The sequence below is a fragment of the Kickxella alabastrina genome (genome assembly GCF_025024165.1).
Source record: "Kickxella alabastrina strain RSA 675 chromosome Unknown BX661scaffold_55, whole genome shotgun sequence".
NCBI classification, from domain to species: Eukaryota; Fungi; Kickxellomycota; class Kickxellomycetes; order Kickxellales; family Kickxellaceae; genus Kickxella; species Kickxella alabastrina.
In genome coordinates, this window is record NW_026251526.1 from 1 (window position 1) to 16948 (window position 16948).

At 47.6% G+C, this 16948-nt stretch overlaps 2 protein-coding genes across 2 annotated transcripts; both read left to right on the forward strand.

Annotated features, from left to right (window-relative positions):
* Positions 1–1491: 1491 nt before the first annotated feature.
* BX661DRAFT_130575 (uncharacterized protein) lies at positions 1492–2090 on the forward strand (the record flags this gene model as incomplete). Its single annotated transcript, XM_051532545.1, has 2 exons — positions 1492–1794; positions 2013–2090. Coding segments are annotated over 2 exons (381 nt in total), but the record flags the coding sequence as incomplete, so codon positions are not given.
* Positions 2091–15986: 13896 nt separating this feature from the next.
* BX661DRAFT_190000 (uncharacterized protein) lies at positions 15987–16534 on the forward strand (the record flags this gene model as incomplete). Its single annotated transcript, XM_051537622.1, has 2 exons — positions 15987–16026; positions 16173–16534. 2 exons carry the CDS (start codon positions 15987–15989, stop codon positions 16415–16417), a joined length of 285 nt encoding a protein of 94 aa, XP_051388537.1. The 3' UTR covers positions 16418–16534.
* Between the last annotated feature and the right edge of the window lie 414 nt (positions 16535–16948).

Below are 16948 nucleotides of genomic sequence, written 5' to 3' on the forward strand. Positions count from 1 at the left end.
TTTTGTTTTACCACATAGAAGAGCATAAAAAGGGACGAAATGTGTCGTGCTCTATAAAAATGTGGTCTAAATCGATATATTCAAGTCTTAAAAATTACTTAACTGAAAAAGGGGGCAGCGCTGTGTGGGCAGCGCTGTAAACATCATGGTATTCCTTGATGTCAGCCAGCAATAACAGAAATGTGTATAGTGGCCATGATGGCGATCTTGATTCTTGAAAAGGGAAGATAGTGGCTTGAAATGTGTGTTGGGCACCACAAAATGGAGGATTCCGTCCCTTGTTCTCCTTGTGGAGAAATAAACATATTCTGTCTGTAATTACCACTTGTAACACCTACGTCAGTGAAAAATCGAGGTTATTTGATGAAATAGTGCACAAGTCAATATTTTAAAATAATTTCATTGTATAATAGCAGAGATGTTATACACGCGTAATTGTTTATTAAAAATGTTTAAATTCATAAATCGAATGTAAAATAAAAATTACTCATTAAGCAAAGTAATAAAATATATTTATTTAAAATATGATAAGCAAGAGAAAATATTTGAATTAACTTTTATCTTAAATTTTTAGTAGCTGACTTCATATATACATTAGTGAAAGTGTTTTTTTTTTAGAATTTTCAGACATTTATAGCAAAAGTTCAGATTTTTGAAAATGCGAAGAAGTATTTTTTAACCGTGTTGTGTTGAGAAACACTTGAAAACACACTACTATTTGTGTCCATTGGGCGGGTAAAAGTATAAAGAAAAATCATTTTTATATAGTTTTGTATAGAGTGCAATTTATCATAAACAAAACAGAGGGAAAAAGAAAAATGTAGATAATTATTTTAGCTTTATTTCTGCGGCATCATGTATTTTGCGGCATATAAATAGCTAATAATATTAATGTTTGTGACATCTTTGACCAACACAGACGACGACGATAACAAAAATAATTACAGCAAATTTACAATTACAAGATGCACAGAACCAGTACCAGAACCAGCAACATAAATAGTGTACCCTGCAGTAAGAAGGCTTTCCCTCCGGAATACATTGATACTTTGCCAAAACATGTCATTAATGGTAATGTTGGTAAAACAGTTCTTTGTGATACCGATCGACGGGACATGTTCTATTGTCTGGGGGTATAACAGCAATTAAAAAAGGGTGAAGAAGACTTTCTGCCACACCAAAAATTATGAGGCTAATAAGCGTTGTGAGCGTATTTTTTGTCGGATCCGCGAGGGAGCAAAAAAAGGTCTTCAAGCTCGATCCCGCAAAATTTGCCAAGGCGGAAACAAATGGTTGGTATACATCTGTTGAGGATCCCGCGCGCGCTCAACCACCCTGGGTCCAGCACACTTGATTGCAAGTTAGATTCCGAGTACTTCCTAGAACGCCGAAAGGGATATTTTGTTTTGGCAGAACATTATCACAGCACGCTAGACCCTTGGCAAGAGTTGCAAGTATGACGGCAGCAGCTCAACTGACCCCCTACAGCCCAAGCTCCGCTATTTTTCCTTTGTCAACAGAAGGCGCACTGACGTCGAACTTGCAAAATCTTTGCGTGCAAAATTTGAGCCAGATCCTGTCCTTATTATTGGCAATTGGACCCCAGGAATGGCCCGTTACCACGAGCCAATTCGTGGCAAGGGGCTGCAGGAAATGCTAATAGGCCAAGGATTCACTGTTTGTTTGATCGATGAGTATTGCACCTCAACGTTTTGCCCAGCATGTAAGAGCAGGATGGAGAAATTTCACAAAATTGATGATCCTCGTCTGAAGAATCCCAAGCACAAGCACCACGTCGCAATGGCAGCAGCAGCACCAGCAGAATGGTCAGCAGCAGCAGGAGCAGGTAGCTGCAACAGGCGTTAATACAATTCCAGCGGTAGAAAAGCCTTGCCAAATTTTATGACACAGCTTGCTCCAGTGCACAATGAAAAACTGCCTGCAAACCTTTAGGGCCGACGGAACCAAAATCCAAGGATGGCGAAAAAGTGCTATCAGGCAGACAGAAGTAGAATTGTGACATGGTTGCGGCGTTGAACTTTCACATCATCCTTAATGCCCTGCTTACAAGCGAGCGGCCTCCCCGTTTTTTGTACAAAAAGGCATCGTCAGAGTCGGCTGAATCTGGGTCTACAGCAACGCCCGAGAATTTGATCAAGCTCAAGCCCAAGACCAAGCATGCGCGTAAGAATCAATCTGCCCCTGCTTCTCCTCTTCAAAAGAAGCAGCAAATTAAATAGTATTGTCAACCATAATGGTCTATTGTCTCTAGTTTCTAAACACTATGAGGGGAAGGGTGTCGGTTTGAAGTATATTTGTAGCCTCATTCTTTTCTTAGTGTACCAGAAAAATATAACACGCATCGGCAATCCATTTTTTTTCTTTCGTTCATGTTTTTACACTGTGATTTTGGAAATGTCTATTTATTTATCATTTTATTTGTACGACTGTGATGGCATTATTCTGTTTTTCTTTTATCTATATTTTCCGAAAATGGAAACAAGAAAATTAACGGATGAAAAGAAAAAATTGAACAAGGAAACAAAGAGGAGGTCCGACAGTTTTTGAAAGAAATGTTACAAGCCGACGCACTGAAGAAATGGTGGTTTTTATTTTCCCAGTCTTTATTTTTTAGCAAATAATTTTATTTATTAAGTGTTCTGAATTCCGACACACCGAGACTAACTTTTTTTTTGTTTTATTTCACTCGCACACACTCAAAGCTAACGATAAATAAAAATCATTTTTCTTCCAAAGGTCACCTTAAGGCATGAAGTCTCTTCCTCCTCTTCCTCATCCCTCCCATCCTCCTTCTCATCCATCCGCATCAACAACAGAAACGGCTGAACCAGCAGAAACAGCCGAAGCAGCAACGCAGCGCGGCAAGAGAGACGACAAAAAGGCAATTCCGCTGCTACGATCCTGCGAAAGATGCCGGCGGCGCAAGCAAAAATGCGGCGGCGAGCAGCCCATTTGCGCACGATGCAAGAGCCACAGCACCGAGTGCAGCTACCGCAAATCAGGGCGGTTCCGCAAGCGGTTTCCAAACACAGAAGACCAGGGCCAGGAGTCGGGGCCAGACCTGAATGTGAAGCGCCACAAATTACACTTTGATGCTTCTGACACGCTTCTTGCGGCAACAACCCTGTCGGCGCTCAGCACACAGCTGCCAGCAGCGGCGGCAGTGCAGAAAACAGCAGCGGCAGCAGCAGCAGCAGTGCAGAAAACAACAATAACAACAGCAGCAGCAGCGCCAATGCCAATTTTAATTCCAAAGCCGGTGCCAGCGCCAGCGACAAAGCCAGCGCCAGCGCCAGCGACAAAGCCAATGCCGATGGCGTGGCAGTCCACCTGCATAGCGGGTCTGTCGCCGACATCGACGGACATGACAGCGACAGAGGCTTTGGACCACATGCCGACGACGGCCTCGGACGACCGGACAGGCACGGGCATCGACCCGGTGGCGCTGCTCAAGTCGCACCGACTGTGGGACGCCACGCAGGGCCTGCCGGAAAACATCGTAAGGCAGATGTGGGCGCTTGTCGACGCGCCAGGCGCGGGGGCGCCGGCCTTCGACGCGCCAGGCGTGGGGCAGCCGCACTACCAGACCCAAATGAACCAGAACCACATGGGCCCGAGGCACGCTCACAGCCATATGGGCCAGGGCCACGCTCAGAACCACACGTCGCCAGCCGACGCTCGCACAGCAAATTTCCTTTTGGGAGTCATGCAGCGGCACGCGCTGGGCGGCGACACCAGCTCGGCACTGCAGCTGCTGCACCAGCTGCGCTCGGCGCACCGCGACATCGGCATCAGCGTCGGCACGCGGCAGTTCTGGGCGACACTGGACGCGCAGAGCATCGGCGACTTCGAGGTGCTCGCGCACGCAGCCGTGGCGCTGGCGTCGGCGCACGGGCTGGGCGGCGGCGGCGCAGAGGCATTTGAGGCGGCGCAGCGCGAGTGGCAGCGCGGCGCCGTGCAGCCGACCACCGGCGCCGTGGCGGCGCTGCTGAAGCTCAGCGAGTACGGCCACCTGACGGGCCGCGCCGCCGCACACTGGGAATTCGGCCAGGCTGCCGAGGCCGCTTGCCACCGGCTGCGCTTCCGCGGCCAGTCGTTTCCGTGGCGCAGCGCGCGCCTGCACGTGCAGGCTGGCCGCTGCGACACCGAGTACGAGCACGTGCTGGCCACGTACTGGGCCGCATGGGCGCAGCTTGTGCAGGCCGCGCAGCTGCTCGCACGGCGGCTCAGCAACAACGGCGACGACGCGCCGGTGCCCGAGCTGCCGCTGCACGACGCGTGCCGCCACTTCGCGCGCTTCCCGCCATCCGCGTGCCAGCACGCTGCGCACCACGCGTACCAGGCAGCCACCTGGCGGCTGCAGGTGATCGTCGCGCCGCTGCACGCTGCGCTGATGGACGTGCGCGAGGGCCTCGGCCCGGCGCCGCACTACCACGCGGCGCTGACGCGCTGGGAGGCCCACGCGTTGGCGTGGCGTGCCGCCTGGCCGCCGCAGTGGGACGCGCAGCTGACGCACGTGCACGCCGCCACCGCCGCCCACAAGCCGCTGGCCGCCGCCGACATCTGGCTGCTGGCGCTGCACCTGGCGTACGAGTCGGCGCGGCTGCGCGCGCACGCCTTCGGGCTGGCGCTGCTGCACGGCCCGCCGGCGTCGCCCAACGCGTTCACGGGCGCCAACGCGACATTATCGCGCAGCATCGTCCTGGCGCCCAACCTGCGGCCGGAGGCGCGTGCGCAGCGCTGGGGCTTCAACGGCCATGGCTTCGACCCCCTGGGCGAGGCCATTGTCCTGCACAAGAGCCAGTGGGAGTGCCTGGCGGCCGCCCGCCATCTGCAGCAGCTGCTGGAGCTCGGCGACTCGCCCGGCGTGCTGCCGCTGGCCGACCTGGGCGCCTGGGGCATCGGGATCGTCGAGCAGATCGTCGCGCTCAATAGCGTGCGCATGACGCAGGATGCCGATTCGCAGGCGGACGGGCTGATGCGTCTGGCGCGGCTCCTGCGCTTGCTGCTGCCTGTGCGCCGCTGGGCCGTCACCCTGTACGTGTTCACCAGCGTTGTCAAGGCTTTTGTCGATGACGCCCACTGCGTCGATGTCGATCATGTTACGCCAGGCGTCCTGCGCCCGGTGCATGTCGCCAGCAGCCTGTGGCCGCAGACCCATGTGCTGACCATGCTGATGGGCCAGATGCGCATTGCGCCACGCGACTTCTGCGCTTTGACCCTGCCGGTGGTATACGCTGCGGTGCTGGCGACGCCCGAGATGCCAAGTAGCCTGCGGATGAAGATCGAGTCGCTGATCTCTTAATCGCTTTTAAAGGTCAACCTAATTTCTATTACCCCCTCCCCCCCCCATATTTGTTCTATATTTCTTTTATTCGTACTCCTGCTCAAAGCTCGGCACCAGCGGGTAGAAGTTCGTTACGCAGCCGGGCAATGCGCGCTCCAGTGTCTTTTCAATGCCGGTGATCTCCAGTGCGCCGTAGACGTCCAGAGCCCTCAGACGTTTTCCGGCCAGCGCGCCAGCGAATCGCAGAAGGTTGGCCTTGAACATGTGTTTCATCCTCAGCGGCACCGTGTGGGCCAAGCTGACCGATGCCAAATGGTTGCCACCGGCGTGTATCTGCCGGGTCGCCGGGTGTCTTGAGCTGAACAGCAGCACGCACTCGAGCGCATTGAGCTGCGGCAGCGCGTCAATGACGCCGAGGATCTGGTCAAAGGTCAACGCCCAGGCGTTGACCGTCAGGTGGCGCAGCGCCAAGTGTGGCTCCGGCACCAGGTCCGTGGCGAGCATCAGCGGGTCCGCCGGCCGGTCAACTGCATTGCCGGGTTCCTCTACCAGGCCAGTGTACATGTCCTCGTACGGCTCCGGCACCTCGATGCGCAGATCCACCAGCCCTGGGAGCGCACTAAGTACTGCCCCTAGATCGCGCATTTGAAGTGCTGCTGCTGGCCGGTGGATGTCGCCCAGATGCACGTCGCCGCCGAGTGCCCCCATACTTAGTACTTGCAGCTGCGGCAATGACTCGCCCAACAGCAATAGGTCGCCGCGGGACAGCGCGTCGACTGCCAGGCAGCGGGCTGCCGGCCATGGGTGCCGCAGCAGCCGCACCTGCGTACTATTCGAAATGATGTTGCTGCCGTTGTACACCGGGTACTGTGTCTGGCTGCAGTACAGCGAGGTTACGGCCGGTAGGCTGCGGCCGTCCAGGAGGTCACCCTCATGGTCGTTGGCGCTGGACACTGCTAGCCGCCGCAACACCGGGTACACCACCAATGGCTCGGCCAAGGGTGACATGCCTAGTGCCACGGCCATCTCTGCTTGGAACTCATCCATGTTAAGATCTGCCAGCGTACTGCTACTGCGCCGCACCACCTCCAGAATATCAGTGCTGCGCGCCGCTGATCCGTCCAGATACACGACCGTTAGATGTGGGTACTCCGGTATTTGCATCCCGAGAACTTCCGCACCCATCGTCTTGCCAATAACCCTAAGCTCCTCAACCTGCGCAAACGCCCCTGATCCACCACTGGTGAAAAACCGCTCAACCTCAGAGCTTCCCGCACCCAGCCCGACCCACAATTCCGCCACGTGGCCAAGCCGCCCATGAACAAACGCCAAAATCCTCCTCCGACACTCGGCCCCCTGCCTACACCGCAGACCCTCCAGCTCCACTGAAACCATCCTCACATGCTCCCAACTCATCCTCTCCAATTCATCCAATGTCACCACCCACTGATCATCTGAAATCTCCGGATCGTCCGCCACCAATACTCGCGAGAGATGCGGCTGCACGGCAGAGAAATTACCATAGTCTTGTGAAAGTATAATGTCTGTTAGAGTGAAGTACTCGTAGACGCTTGGGAGTGTGAGTTTGCGGAGGTGGCGGCTTACTTGGGAGAGTGATCGGAGATCGGTTTGTGTGTAGTCCCATGACCGAAGGTACTGGAGGATCTGCTTGTGGATGTTTGACGGGAGCGTGTCCAGAAGCATTTTTCCTTTTGGATATTAGAGATTAAATTAAAATATAAAAGTGCAAATGTAATGAATGTTTTTTATTATTGTTTAGAGGTGTTGAAAGGAAGGGGAAATTTTGTGCCTTCGTTATTTATGCCTTGTCAAAACGTTGGCACTTTGTTATAGTTATAGGTATAATCACGTGTAGCTCACTTGTGGCTTGATAAAGCTGAGTTGGCGGCAGATATGCACCTTTTTTATTTAAGAGGTGGCGCTGTGCATGCCACTTGATGTCTCCACACTGTCTCTTCTCCTTGTTCTACTACACCTTGTCCCATATATCATGCCTCCTCTTCTGCAACCCCATTCTATTGGTTGATGGCGATCAACTGATTAACCAGTCTTGGCTGTTTAGCAACACAAACAATAAGTCACACAGTGACCAAAGCAATATGCTTTCTACTCTTTACCTTTCACAGTGCATAGCACTTATTTATAAAATATACTTTATATCATTATAGTTTATCTAAAAGTTCATAGAACGTTCCTATATTCCAACACATTCATCTATGCACACCGATTTTCCATTGATCAATGCAGCCACAGCTTGTGCGAAAATAACAGTTACACCCCCATTTCCCACATATATGGATCATCATGCCCTTCATCTTCCATCTAGGTTGCGTTGTGTGGCTTTTTTTAATGATTTGCATTTTTTTGTATCAGAACATGAATAAATATCTGACATGTATCAACTGTTATTTCTCTACGTAAAATAAAAATAAACATCTTTTATTTATAAATTAAATAGTAGCTTTCACACAACGCTTTCTATCTCTCTCACCGATCCATACTCTATAGCAACTCTCACAACTACTATTCTCGCCATTGCTATTGCCTACCTAATCCTCACACAAACCCTAGCAAATGGTAGCATACCCGGCCCCCTGCTCAGCCGGCTAACCGCACATTACTACAAAGTCATTGTTATTAGTGGAAACATGGCGCCCAAATCCATCACCAGCAGCCAGAAATACAGGCCACTCCACAAGGCGCAGCCCTCAAGCATCAGCATCTCTGATCCAAGGGGCATTTGGAAGGTACTCAGCTCGTCCCAGTTTCACAAACACCCGTACTACAATATTCTCAAATTCGCCGGCACTGACAGTTTAATAAGCACCCAGGACCCGGCAAAAACCACCATGAAATGCCGCATGCTTGGGCCCTAATTCAACGCCACCCACGTAATAAAAATAAAGCCGCTGATCCTCGACCACGGCATTGAAAAACTCAAGCAGCTCTGGGACGCTGCTATTGCACAACAAAAGGAGGCAAACTACTGCGAGACATTCAATTTCTGCACATTCAGTATAATTTTGCGGCTGATTTTTGGTCAAACAATCGACGCCGGCGACAAACCTACTCTGCATTGTATTTCCCAAGCCTGTAACTACTTATCCATCTGCACAATTCTGGGTTTCCTCCAGCGGCCGGTCTTCCGCCTGATGACGTGGGCCGTGGGAGCACCATTATGAGCGCATCAGCCGCTACGTCGACAAATGCCTTGACACATGCATCCACAGCAAAACCCCACAACCAGACCTCCTCCAAGCGCTCTTAGACTGCGCCGACTCATAGTCTAACACCAAACTGTCCCACAATGAGATCCGCGCCGAAGCCCTCCTCCTGCTCATCGGCGGCACTGACCCCACCGCTTACACACTCACCTAGACCCTCCACCTGCTTCTTCTGCACCTGCACTGGCTCAAAAAGACCCAGTGCAAAATCCAATCAACTCTCCCTGAGCACCCACAGACTCTGACATTTGCTGAAATCCGCAATGCATTGCCATACCTCCAGGCATGCATCCACGAGTCCATGCGGCTGATCCCAGCGCCCTGCATGCAAATACTGCGCACCTGCCCATACACCTTCACCCAGCGCAACCGCCAATTCCCAGCCCACACCAGCGTCTTTGCCAATATCTGGGGCTCCCATCATAGTGCGGAAAACTGGGATAATCCACTGCCCTACGATCCTGGGAGATCCATAAATGACCCGAGGGCTAAACATAATGTGTTTGCATTTGGGCATAAGCTGGGAGTGTGTGTGGGGAAGCACCTCGCCTGGATGAATATTGCCGTTGTGTTGGCTAATATCTTGAAGGATTATAACATGAAAGTCCCTGAGGAATGTAAGGGCAAGGGAGAGGATGCTGATGACCCGGTTTCTTACATCGAAACCAAAGTATCCTGAGAGAGACTGTCGGCTGATAATAACTAAATGGGTACAATAATATTTTATTTGGTAATTAGAAAATCATAAATTAGTAAAACCAACAAAGTCTATAGTTTTCTTTATAGAATTATTTTATTTTTTTACCGCACTTGCAAAATTTTTTATTAGGCCAAGTCACCTTTTGTATATTTATTTATTTATTTGTATTGTTATAGTAAGAGGGGGGTGTGAGGAGCACTAGTTGTCTAGTGTTAAAAGTTAGGGGTGATTTTATAAAAGGTTTTATTACTGATGTTTCTAAAGTACTACTAGGGGCCAGCCTCATCTTATATATGTGCCCGGTCGCCTTTGTTGTGCACATTGTCCATTGTGCGCTCTATTGGTGAGGACTGGATCTTCTGCGAGTAGACCAGTATCTTGGCAAGTCAATGTTGTGGTTTTCGTGCGTGTACGCTCATGCGTGTGCATTACAGAATGGGGAGCATGTTTGGGTATCAATATAATGCCTCCTTAATTTACGCCTGCATGATCCAATTAGCGTCGTATCAATTGGCACGCAGGTAGAAACCTGTTTCGCGATTCTCGACCTCAACATCCACTTCCATGTCTTCAGTCTGCGCAACAGTATAATGTATCTTTACTTTGTTTTTCTTTAGTGAACGTTTTACTATACACTTTTTTATTTGCAAAAAAAGTAGTTTTGCACACTTACAGGGTATATTTAACCCTCGCCCACCCTTTTCATGTAGTTTTATTCTTTCTCTTTATCATAAAAAATATATATACATTTATCTTTAGCGTTATATATAAATATTTTTTATTCAAACGTGCTTTCCCGCGCAAGTAGCTGCACAACACTTGTAGACCTGCTCAACACTGTCAATTGTACTCTAATCATATACAATAAGAGTTTGCCAGAATGTAAAGTTATGCCGTTCTTATCAAACGATACGATTTTACTGATAATAAGCCGATTGCGTATGAACACAAAGTACACTAAAGCACCTATCCAAGTGATTGCCGATAGCAATAAATTGGCTAATGACTTTGTTCTTAAAGATTTTAAAGGCACTGGCCCCATATGTATATTCGTCAATTTTCCAAAGAAAGAAAATGTAATAAAGCACTACAAAAACCGTTTTTATGAAAAAGTCATTTGTTAGCTCGCTAAGACAGCGTTTAATGGGATAGTAGAAGCGCGGCTGTGGGGAGACCACATCCTGGACATCAGACCGGTGGCGCTTGCCACCGTGGCTCTAGAGCTAAGGGTTATTACCAGCGGCTGCCTTCAATCTCGCCCACCTCTGATGGTTTAGCTTTGTTGTTAGGGGCAGGGCGAGCGGAGGGGAAAAGGGCAGCTGCAAGACAGGCCTGGACCTGCCATTTGCATTGCTAGATCGAGATGTTTTTAATACCTCGTTCAGGCTCATAGGTCCATAATTGGTCCCCACAAGGGGTGTATTGTTTGGTAACGCGTTCGGTGTTTTCTAATTTTTCCACTTAATTTGTTCCACAAAAATATTCAATTTCCATTCATATTTTATGAAAGAGGAAATCTACGCTAATAGTGTGCCATTTTTGCTAAAAGTGTCTATTTATTGGTTTAAACCCCGTAAAATAAAATAAAAAAAACCAAAACCGCTTCTAGCCCCGTTATTTTATGTTTTTTAAATATAATTTATTTGCTTAATAAATGTATATTTGTAGCCATGTTACATCCGATAAATCTTTTATTTTATTTTATCGACGTATTCTAGGGCGCTGTGATCTTCTGCTTTCAATTGCCCGGTACGGTGGCGGCTGTTGAGTTGGTACTTCATATTCAGGCGGCAATATGTCATCATAAACCGGCGGCGGCGATAAAACAGCTTCCACATTTTCTACATTTTCCGCTTCTGCTGAGACTTCTGCTGAGACTTCCACCGGCACCAGCATAGCTACAGGAGCTGCGAACGCCGCTGTTGTAGAAACTGCCGTAAACGAAGAGACCCCGGTTGTAGATGGGAGCAAGAGTGTGCTGGATGCACTCAAATTACCTGTTGTTGTACTTGTTTGCATACCGGTTGGCGGCTGCACGGCAATAAGGCCTGCCAACGTGTTGGATGATACTTGGGTTGCTCGATGATGCTGTGTTTCTAATAATGGGCTGGTTGAAAATACATGCTCGAAATTGGACCTCGCTGTGGCCATGGGCACAGACGCTGTAATTGATAACAATGGCACGTTGGATTGCCCAGCAACATTATTTTCAGATTCTGGCACTGGCGGATTAACCCTAGAAATACTACCTGTGGTTGTAGCCGGAAGCTGGAACCCGCCTATTAATTGGCCATACTCCTCGCTGAGCTGTTGACAAAACTGCTCCTGCTGTATGCGCTGCTGCTCCTGGAATATGCGAATTTGATCCTGTACCGTTACTGGAATAGACATCATGTCATTACAATAGGGCAACTCCGGACAGTTGGGCAAAACATCGGTATCGGTGATAAAATTCGGATTGTACTCAGGAGCTGCGCAATTACTCGGTGCAGCTGTCCAACGAAATGCAACCGACGGAAGCGGTGACACTGGTGTTTGCCACGGCTGCTGATCAAAAGCCAGTGACAATAATGGTGGAGACAATGGCAGTGTCGGCAACACCATGGGATCTGCAAATGGGTACATTGGCAACTGCTGTGGCTGCAGGTTCACCATGCTGAACCCCATTGGTTCGGAAATACTAGGCGGGTATGCTGTGCTTTCATTGCTCACCCATGGTATTGCCATAGGCATTACCATAGGAATTATTGGCGTACCACTGCTATGCCTATATAAACTGGTGTCTACATTGGGGTTACCAGTTGGCCAGCTTGGCTCCGAAAAGTGGTCAGTTCCTGGCATCGAGTACGACAATGCATGGGAAGCATCTGCATCATTGTTTTGCTCAAGTGGCTGCTGCTGCTGCTTTTTGATATAATTTCCACTGTGCGCACTGCTGCCAGCGCTTTGCAACGACATGTTGCTTAGTTGGCTTGTCAAACAAGTATGCGACATTGCAGACCCAGGCTGCAGATGTGCCATGATGTTAGGAGTTGGCATCCTGCTGCTGCTGCTACCCACTACCTGCGCATTGTCTAGAATTGCCGCTGCAATTGTTGAAGGCTCACTCACTGTGTCCTGGTCCAAATTACAAATCTCCCACAAATCAAAAATACGCCTGGACACTAGAATTACGGGCAAAGTGCCCTTGAATGTATTCCTGCCATCGTGCTCCTCGCGCCGCACAATATTGGCCTCCCTCAATGCACAGTACACACTGGCAACTGTCTTGATCCTTGTATCAGCCGACACTGAAGATGCAGTTGACCCTTGTACATCCTCAGGGTGCACCTTTTCATATTCAAGTTCGTAGACTATTTGATGCCGGACCTGTATATGAGAGTTGTAAATGTTTGGGTGCATGGAATAGGTTCCCATTTGCGGAACTTTTAGCAACAGTTTGGTTGCGATTATGCCATGCGCGCTAAAGTTGTTTGACGTGAATTCAACGTGGTTGAGCTCGCTGACTTTGGTGATGGCGTTGTGATACTTGAGTGAGCAATTCTGCACGTACTTCCAAGCATTGTGCGTTGGGTCAATAGACTGGTCAACTTCAGCGAATGCCTGAGAAAGTGCAGAACTGGTCGACGACTTATTTTTGGCAACCCCGCTGACCACAGGCTTGGCCACAATGGTAATCTCCTCCAAAGATAGCGTCAGTTTTGTAAATCTGTAATCCTTGTTGAAAGGCATGGCCTCCACATTTACCAGCGGCTGCGAGCCATCATGAAACACACGGCCCCTGGGCAGTCTCAGGCAAACGCTCAGGCAGTTATCCCACAGATGGTGCAAAACAAAGCTTTCTGTATGGTCAATCAAATCTGAACGCAAACAAATAGACTGTCCCAGCGGCACACTTTCTGGCCGCGATAAGTCCAGACTGCTGCCCATGTATTGCTTAGTTTTCAGCGATATCAGGTCATCATTGTGCAAATCCAGCGTCCTTGGAACTAGCACTATTTCCACGGGCGTCAGCAGTGTAGTGACGGGCTTCAGTACAAATGAGTGCTCTAGTCGTGTTTCTAGCTCATACTTTAGACCATACACCCTTGTCGACACTGTTCCGTCCAGCCCCGTGGGCAAAAGAACCTCAAACGAGTAGTGATGGTTTCCAGGATCAAGCGCACCCTGAGAAAACTTGAAAGAGTTGTCTGTGTCTGAGAGCTGCGGGTCGCCGCGTTGCCAGACTATCCATGTGCCCACTGTTTTTGAGCTTTTTCTCAGTAGAGGCTGGAGGCTGTTACTTTTAGACTCGCTATCATGGAGGTCGACGAGCTCTGTGCTCACTAGACGTATTTTAATTTGCCGCAGTTTGAGCCTGTCTGAAGTCGCTATATAAAGCTTGCCTCGCAGTGTGGACTCTTGGTTTTTGTGCACCAGACATTGAACGCTGTTTTTATCCAGGTCGACTTTAAGCGTAAGCATAATTTCCAATAAGAGGAAGGAAATAACCGAGTAAAAAAGCAAAAAATATATAATAATAGTTGGGGACACTAAATAAAATGAAAAACAAAGAGAATACAAAAACGAATACGTCTCGCCTTGGCTTTATAATGGCAGTGATAAAATAATTTTTATTGGATGTAAAAAATGCCCTTTTTAATATTATTTTATTTCTTTGGGTTCCATTATTTCTCCAATCAATCATTTAAAAGCAATTCTTTTTTCTCTCCCTTCTTTATTGTGTATTCATCAATGTAAAACATAAAAAAACCCCACATGGTTTTCTGTACAATTCATTCAATGTTATGCATTCGCAAAATTCATGTATCTATTTTTTACTAGAGCATAACGCAATTGCAACAAAACAATAATATAAATTGCGCAGGCATGACTTGTAATTGTTGTGTTCTTCGCATATCTTGTGCAAAACAAAATAAAACAATGTGAAAAAACAGGGACACTGCGCACTTACTCGTGACTGATCATTTTTTGCTAGTTCTAATTAGAACATGTAAGCTCGTAGTTAATTCCGCAGCAGACATGGGAACACAATAACAATCCAATAGCCGTTATTAGCTCTTGTACGCTGTATAATTTTACAAAATCGATGGATATAATATCCATTAACAAATGTCGCTGCATATACCTGTATTTAGACATATAAAATTGTATAGTATGTGTATTTGCAAGTTGTAAAAAATAAGGGCATTAAAACAGAAACGCGTCATGATATGTGTACGTACTTAATGTTGAAATGTGAACGTTCTGTAAACGGAATATAAAGAATGTAATACTATTTACTCAATAAGATGGATATTATGAGTTCTATGCACTGAAATGGTAAAAAAGAACAGCTATGTGATGTGTGTCACTGTGTAACTAAAAGGATAAGCAATGTGGCGTGATCATGCCTGGGTGCATCCAGCTCTGGCAAATATGTAATAATAAAGTATGGTTAATCAGTTGATTCAATTCAACTAATACTCTTGGAACAATTTAATTTGCTGCTGCACAGGTGGCGGTGGCGTAGGAGTAAATCCTGTGATTCTGCTTAAAATCTGCGAATCACTTGGCGCCGGTGTATCTACGGCGGAATTAGTAGCAACAGAAGTATGATTTAAGTTAAAAGCTGAAACAATGCTGTTGACTGGCGCAGTGGGCGGGTAGCTTTCAAGCGAGGTCTGGATTGGCTGCTCCTGGTGGTGAGCTGGTGGCATTGGCATGTTCATTCCATGCACTGGCGGATACTGCACCTGTGTATTCTCTGCGCTCATGCCCATTGGCATAGGCATCATGGAAGGAATCATTATGCCTCCAGAATTAGAACTACTCCCTACCGACTCGAAATCATCCATTAAATTGGCCACATACGCCGGTGCCTCGCTCACAATGTCCTGCTCCAGGTTCCGAATCCCCCACAGTTTACATACAGCATCAGGAGCCACAACCACAGCCACGCTACCACTAACCTTGCCAGTTCCAAACAGTCTATCGCGCTGTACAATATTGGCTTGGTTTAATTTGCGATGCACACTGGCAACCACTTTGACTCTTGCATCCACAGACACAGGATAAATTAAAGGCACAAGGATATCCTTAGGGCACACCTTTTCATAATGCAACTTGTAGTTTATCCGGTGCATTAGACGAAAATGAGAATTTCCAAAATCCGGATGACTTGTATGTATACTGGCATGAAGAACGTCAAGAGACATTTTGGTTGCAATTGTCTCCTGTATACCAGAATTGTTTGGTTTAAAGTATGAGCAACTGAGTTCTTTAACTTGGGTTACAGCGTTTTCCCCGGCGGTTTCCGGCAAATGAATAGAGCTGGGTTCCAATTTTTGCCTGGCAACTTCAGCGGCTGATAGTTTAGTCATAATGGATACCTCCTCTAAAACTAGTGTTATTCCGGTTAGCCTGTACTCGCTACTAATAGCCACCGCCTCAATATCTACCAGCGGCTGTGAGCCATCGGCGAACAGCCGGCCCTTGGGCAATCTTAGACGCAAGCTTAGGCTGTTGTCCCACAGGTGGTGCAAAACAAAGGGTTTGCTCCGTTCAATATTGTCTGGTCGTAAGCGAGCGGAATGTCCCAGCGGCACTTTATCCAGCTGAAATGTCTTCAACTTGCGGATTCTCGGAACCGGCGTATTAAGCAAAAGCTGATCATTTGCATGCAAATCCAGTGTCTTTGGAATCTGGATTAACTCAACGGGCGTCGTCACAACAGTATCGGGCTTGAACAAGGATGGGTACACCAGCCGTGTCTTCAGCTCGTATTTTATACTGTAAGAATTTGTCTCTACTGTAGGGTCCAATTCTTTGGATAAGGGTATGGAAAAAAAGTAATTGTGCTCACCGGGGGGCAGAATGTTTGGTAAAAAATATACGTTGCCGCTGAGTCGAGCTTTCAGTTCTTCCATGCTTTTTATAGTCCAACATACACATGTCTGTGTGTTTATTTTTGGCGGTGTACGCTTTTTTTTGCTTTCTGGTTTGCTATCGTCGGTATCGATAATTTCGGTGCACTCCAGATTGACAACAATTCTGCTGATACCTATGTTTTTTGTGTTTTCGATGTGCACTTTACCGCCGACATACGTGTCGTCCTCCTTGTTCACGAGTATTTTTGAAGTGGTATTGGCCAGTGTAACGTTGACTGTGAGCATGGTGACTTGAATATTCAAATAAAATATATATGTAAAACAGTTTAATGAATATAACGAAAAGTGTAATTTAATTTAAAGCAAAAACAAGCAAGAAAGGAAAATATGGAGCCGCTCAATGAACGTTCCCAATGTCATGGGTTTTTATGCGCTACTATTATTTTTTCTGCTTGTTTTTCAGTTTTTATCGTAACTTTTTAAAGTGCCAAGAATCGACAGCACCTTCTAGCCATTTTTATATTGTCCAGAAAGAAAAAAACAAAGAAATGTAATAATATCCACAAAACCAAAAGACCTTGCTCTCCAAATAGCTGAGTGCATCAATGTCCCAAACAAATGAAGTTTTGTGTGGTATTCTTTTCGACTTTATTGCTACGCAAAAAATTAAAAAAAGGCAATGCTAAAAAAGTCCTATTTGCTTACTCGCTTCGCTCAAAGCTTTTTTTACTCAAACACGAACGCATGCTTGTCGCCTGATTCCCAATTGACAGCACCCTTGATCAAATCATGCACTTCGCTGACACCACCAGTCCATTGTACGCTC